General features: G+C 54.4%; 1 protein-coding gene across 1 annotated transcript in view; it reads left to right on the forward strand.

Moving 5' to 3' along the window:
- Positions 1-5,785, forward strand: part of CDK5RAP2 (CDK5 regulatory subunit associated protein 2) — a 144,501-nt gene extending 138,716 nt beyond the window's left edge. The window contains exons 38-39 of the mRNA XM_033138209.1: positions 347-393; positions 5,684-5,785. Of these exons, the coding sequence (XP_032994100.1) occupies positions 347-393; positions 5,684-5,743 (107 nt within the window). The 3' untranslated portion in view covers positions 5,744-5,785. The remainder of the gene's footprint in view (positions 1-346; positions 394-5,683) is intronic.
- Positions 5,786-6,000: the final 215 nt, after the last annotated feature.

A 6,000-nucleotide genomic window follows, 5' to 3' on the forward strand; every position in this document is an offset into this window, starting at 1 on the left:
ATTTTGGAAATTCCATGATTGAAACTGGAATTCTGGAGGTGTGCAGTGTAGAGCAGAACAAATGCAATGAATAATACAGGAACTGAATGAGGGGAAACTCATCCCTCAAGCAGGCAGTCTTGGAGTCTTATACACACTTCGTAGGAGCAAGTACTGTTGAACTCATTGGACTTAATTTCCAAGCAGCATATGCAGGATGGACATCATAAGAGAAGAACATGATCGTGTCTGTTGGTTAAAATCGTCATGCTTAGTCTGTGGCTCTTTCTTAAAAAGAGCTTTCATATACCCCTCTTTGAAAACCAAAACTAGCATTCTCACACTCACAGTTGTACTTCTTTTACAGTGGCTTTAACTCATGATGTCTTAAGGAAGGCGCGAGGAAACCTTGAAGTAAGTAAAAAACAAACCTCTACCGTCATTAATTAGCTCTTGCTGTTACATTCTCCATTTCTCCCTCCCACTGCCTGTTCATCTTATGAGTAGCAGAAATTGCCTTGTTGTTAACCTGCTTTGCAAAACTGCTGTTATTTGTTCAGTGTGTGTGTGCAGAGAGTATCACAGTCCATATGTTTGGGGAAGATAGCTCAGTTTCTACCTGTTTAATGCAATAAACATTGCTTAGTAGTTAATGTTCAGGTTGCACATTCTGATTCAATCTTTACAGCAATGGCCAGATAAACTAGCTCTGCCTCTATAATTTTGTATGTCTCCATGGTTCATACTGACTCCTTTTCATTTTCCTCACTCACTCAGTAGAGATGTAGACAGTGAATTTGAGGTTGTAAAGCAGCCAAAAACAGAAAAGAGGAAGAGGGCATTGTGGCATCAGTTATTGAGTTGTCTCAGCACCTACCCCCAATTTGTCAGGCTGCTTACCCCTCCTCCAAATTATTAACATATGAAAAAGACTTGTGTGAAGGTTGGAAATATCCTGCTCTGGGGCAAGTTTGGTAGAGGAGCTCACTAGTAACAGGTAACACATTCTACATATTCCTCTTCTTGCCATCACCTGCTCATTTTTCACCCAAGGCAAGGGTGCAGGATTCTCACTGTCTTACAGTGGCCTTCTTGAGAGTAGGGGGACTGCCAGGTAAATTCCAAGTTTCCTGCATGGCAGCTTCAGCCCCACCACCCCTCCTGATCTGTCCTGCACTTTTAACCAGTAGAGCAGCCCAAATGGTCTAAGCAATGTTGTGAGGGACAATCAGCCCTTGAAATCAGTACAGCCCAGAAATCCAATGAAACAGTTTACAGTGGTACCCCGCAAGACGAATGCCTCGCACAACGAAAAACTCGCAAGACGAAAGGGTTTTGCGATTTTTTGGTTGACCCGCAAGACGAATTTCTCTATGGTCGTGCTTCGCAAGACGAGGCATTCGTCTTGCGCGGTACCACTGTAAGAAGAACCCTCCCGCTTGCGCTGGCCCTCCCTGCTTGCCGCTCACTAACGATCGCCCTCCCCGCGCTCCCCGATCGAACTCCCTACACGCAGCTTCCTCCTGCTCGCCCTCCGCGCGCTGCCCCATCGCAGTCCCGACACCTGGCTTCCTCCTGCTCGCCCTCCGCGCGCTGCCCCATCGCAGTCCCGACACCTGGCTTCCTCCTGCTTGCCTTCCCCGCGCTCCCCATCGCCTTCCCCACGCCTGGATCCTCCTGCTCGCCCTCCGCGCGCTGCCCCATCGCAGTCCCGACACCTGGCTTCCTCCTGCTTGCCTTCCCCGCGCTCCCCATCGCCTTCCCCACGCCTGGATCCTCCTGCTCGCCTTCCCCGCGCTCCCCATCGCCTTCCCCACGCCTGGCTTCCTCCTGCTCGCCCTCCGCGCGCTGCCCCATCGCAGTCCCGACACCTGGCTTCCTCCTGCTCGCCCTCCGCGCGCTGCCCCATCGCAGTCCCGACACCTGGCTTCCTCCTGCTCGCCTTCCCCGCGCTCCCCATCGCCTTCCCCACGCCTGGATCCTCCTGCTCGCCCTCCGCGCGCTGCCCCATCGCAGTCCCGACACCTGGCTTCCTCCTGCTCGCCCTCCGCGCGCTGCCCCATCGCAGTCCCGACACCTGGCTTCCTCCTGCTTGCCTTCCCCGCGCTCCCCATCGCCTTCCCCACGCCTGGATCCTCCTGCTCGCCCTCCGCGCGCTGCCCCATCGCAGTCCCGACACCTGGCTTCCTCCTGCTTGCCTTCCCCGCGCTCCCCATCGCCTTCCCCACGCCTGGATCCTCCTGCTCGCCCTCCGCGCGCTGCCCCATCGCAGTCCCGACACCTGGCTTCCTCCTGCTTGCCTTCCCCGCGCTCCCCATCGCCTTCCCCACGCCTGGATCCTCCTGCTCGCCCTCCGCGCGCTGCCCCATCGCAGTCCCGACACCTGGCTTCCTCCTGCTTGCCTTCCCCGCGCTCCCCATCGCCTTCCCCACGCCTGGATCCTCCTGCTCACCCTCCGCGCGCTGCCCCATCGCAGTCCCGACACCTGGCTTCCTCCTGCTTGCCTTCCCCGCGCTCCCCATCGCCTTCCCCACGCCTGGATCCTCCTGCTCGCCCTCCGCGCGCTGCCCCATCGCAGTCCCGACACCTGGCTTCCTCCTGCTTGCCTTCCCCGCGCTCCCCATCGCCTTCCCCACGCCTGGATCCTCCTGCTCGCCCTCCGCGCGCTGCCCCATCGCAGTCCCGACACCTGGCTTCCTCCTGCTTGCCTTCCCCGCGCTCCCCATCGCCTTCCCCACGCCTGGATCCTCCTGCTCGCCCTCCGCGCGCTGCCCCATCGCAGTCCCGACACCTGGCTTCCTCCTGCTCGCCCTCCGCGCGCTGCCCCATCGCAGTCCCGACACCTGGCTTCCTCCTGCTTGCCTTCCCCGCGCTCCCCATCGCCTTCCCCACGCCTGGATCCTCCTGCTCGCCCTCCGCGCGCTGCCCCATCGCAGTCCCGACACCTGGCTTCCTCCTGCTCGCCTTCCCCGCGCTCCCCATCGCCCTCCCCACACCCGGCTTCCTCCCGCCACCGCCGCTCACTACAGTACTGTAAGTAACCGCTATCCCCGCTCGCTTTCCCGACACCCGGCCCCGACTGGTTTTTTCCCATAGGAACGCATTAATTAAGTTTCAATGCATTCCTATGGGAAACCGTGCTTCGCAAGACGAAATTTCCGCAAGACGAAAAGACTTGTGGAACAAATTAATTTCGTCTTGCGAGGCACCACTGTATTTAAGTAGAGTATAGAAAGAGAGGGAAGAAAGAGCAGGTTGTATTGAGTGTTAGTCCTACACAGAGTAGACCCATGGAAATTGATGGATAAGCTAACATAACTAGCTTAATTTCAGTGAATCTACTCTGAGTAGCATGGTATAATAATTTTATTAATTTTTATACAAATCACATAAAAGCTGCATTATCACAATACCAAATTACAATCCAATTAAAAACAGAGCCAATTATTCAAAAACTGTAACTAAATAATTTGAGGTGACTTCCCGTGCACAGGGTTTCAGGATGTGACGTTCTTATTCCTTCCTGCTTCCCAGAGCCGTCTCATCCATAGAAGCCGGTGGCGCGGTGCGCCAGGGCGCTGGGCGCCCCAGGGGCGCCCCCGCGAGCCCGCCGGCATACCGGGCTCCTCCTCCCCAACCCGCCCCCGCCCCCACGGGCAGGCGGGCACTCGCGCGCCGGCGGGCGGGCTGTAAGCCGCCCGCCCTCGCCTCCCAGAGCCCCAGCTGGAGCGCTGGAGCGGCGCGGGGCTTTGCGCGACCTTCCAGCACTCCAGCTGGGGCTCTGGGAGGCGAGGGCGGCCGGCTCGCGCTCCCGCGCGCAGCCGGCCGCCCGCCCGATGCAGCGCGAGCTGCCCAGCAGCGCCGCGCCGTCCAGCTGCGCGCGGAGCGCGAGCTGCGCGGGAGCGCGAGCCGGCCGCCCTCGCCTCCCATCCCGGAAGCGCTGGAAGGGCGCGCAGAGCCCCGCGCCGCTCCAGCGCCACGCCCCTCACCCCCCGCTCGCCCACCCCCCTCCCAAGGGGCGGCAAGCGCGGGAGGGAGGCGGCGGAGAGGCGGCATGGCGGGGCGCCGGAGGGATAGCCCGCCAGGGTGGCAGATCCCCTTAAGACGGCTCTGCTGCTTTCATTATCTTGATTGATCCATTTACAGCAATTCCGATCTTCATCATTTATTTAACAGCCACTGAGTTCTTGAGTTTCATTCATAGTTGAAAATTTATTAACTCTTGTTTCTGCAAAAGGAGTTTGTATCTAGTACGTTTCCTATGTGAGATAATACTCCGAGTAGCATGTACCCAGCAAGTACACGCAAAATCAAGAGGAAAACCAAGCACTACACCAGAACATTGGCCAATTTAATCCTATACTTGGCCAAACGTACTCTTTTGGTAGCCTCTGGAGATTGTTGCAGGATGAGGGACAAAGGAGTATTGGCAACATTCCACTTTTAAGAGCTCTAGACCAGGGGTCAGCAAACTTTTTCAGCAGGGGGCCGGTCCACTGTCCCTCAGACCTTGTTGGGGCCCGGACTATATTTTGAAGGGAAAAAATGAACGAATTCCTATGCCAGACAAATAACCCAGAGATGCATTTTAAATAAAAGCACACATTCTACTCATGTAAAAACACGCTGATTCCCAGACCATCCGTGGGCCGCATTTAGAAGGCGATTCGGCTGCATCCGACCCCCGGGCCTTAGTTTGGGGACCCCTGCTCTAGACCCACGTCAGTTGGAGTGACTACATAGTAGCTGGGAGGGTGCTGTTAATGCTGTCTTGGAAGTTGGGAGATGGGGCTGCCACACGGTTAATTGCTGCTTAAAATGGTTCGGCTTCACTGCTAGACTGTAAGTTTTTTTTGTAACATGCACATTGGAAGGGAGACATGATCTCTCCACTTGGACACACTGGAGGACTAGAGAGCTTAGGTACTGTACCTTAAAGGCACAGGTTAGGGCAGGGCAATTAAGACCTTTCATCAGTCTACCTCAGTATGGTCTCCTTTGATGAGCAGAGGCTCTGCAGGGTCTCGGGCAGCAGTCTTTTCCATCACTTACTGATCCTCTGTTCATGGAGATACCAGGGATTGAACCTGTGGGGCCTCTCCCCTCAGTAACTACTTCTTTCAATTAACTGTTCCTGAGCCATGCTAGCTCCTTTGCCTTTGCCTTCCCATCAGCCAGTACGCGCTTCTGTGTCCCACCTCAGTGATAACTTAAATTGTATTTTTGGGGTATGTTTAACATCTGGCTTGTTTTTGTTTTGTTTTTTAATGGTGCACAAATTGCATAAATAAGTAAACTAGGCCTATATGTTTACAATAATGGTGCAGCTTTCTTTTCCTTGGCATGCCAATTTTCTATATGCCAGGAAAAGCTTCTGACAGAAGTGGCCAAGCAGTGATGGAAAGAGAGAAGCTGCCTTAAAATGGTTCATTTTGCTCAGTATTATCTACATTGTCTTGCAGCAGCTCTCGGGTCTCATGCAGGGGACATTGCCAGCCCTACCTAGAGATGCCAGGGCTTGAACCTGGGACCTTCTGCATGCCAAACAGATGCTCTACCACCAAACTATGGCTCTTCCCCAACGCAGGTTTTCCATCTCACTGAGAAGTTGGCCATTGTGTTTCCCAAAGCCATTTACTGCCAATTGCTATTATCACTTCTAGTGGTACCTTCTATTAACTTGAAATGTTTCATTCTTCCCTAGGTTCAGCCAGCTGAAAACATGACATCAGCCTCCAGCCTCAGCAGGAAAAGGGTTTTGTGAAGGTTCTGCTTCCCCTAATAAAGACCATTTCCCCCCTACTGAGCCTATTCTTTTGACCTTTTCTTTGCTCTCAAGGCCTTAATGCTTAGTTTACTTCAAGTAGGTTGTCCTAGCAAGGCTGCCAGGCACCCTTGCTAGAAAAACAAGCCTCAGAAAAACCACTTGCTTTAACATATATAACAAAGTTGGGATTCAGATGTTGATGGTGACCACAGCAAGATGATTAAGGACATGATGGTCGAGGACTTCTCTTTTCT

Source organism: Lacerta agilis, chromosome Z (genome assembly GCF_009819535.1).
Source record: "Lacerta agilis isolate rLacAgi1 chromosome Z, rLacAgi1.pri, whole genome shotgun sequence".
Lineage (NCBI taxonomy): Eukaryota > Metazoa > Chordata > Lepidosauria > Squamata > Lacertidae > Lacerta > Lacerta agilis.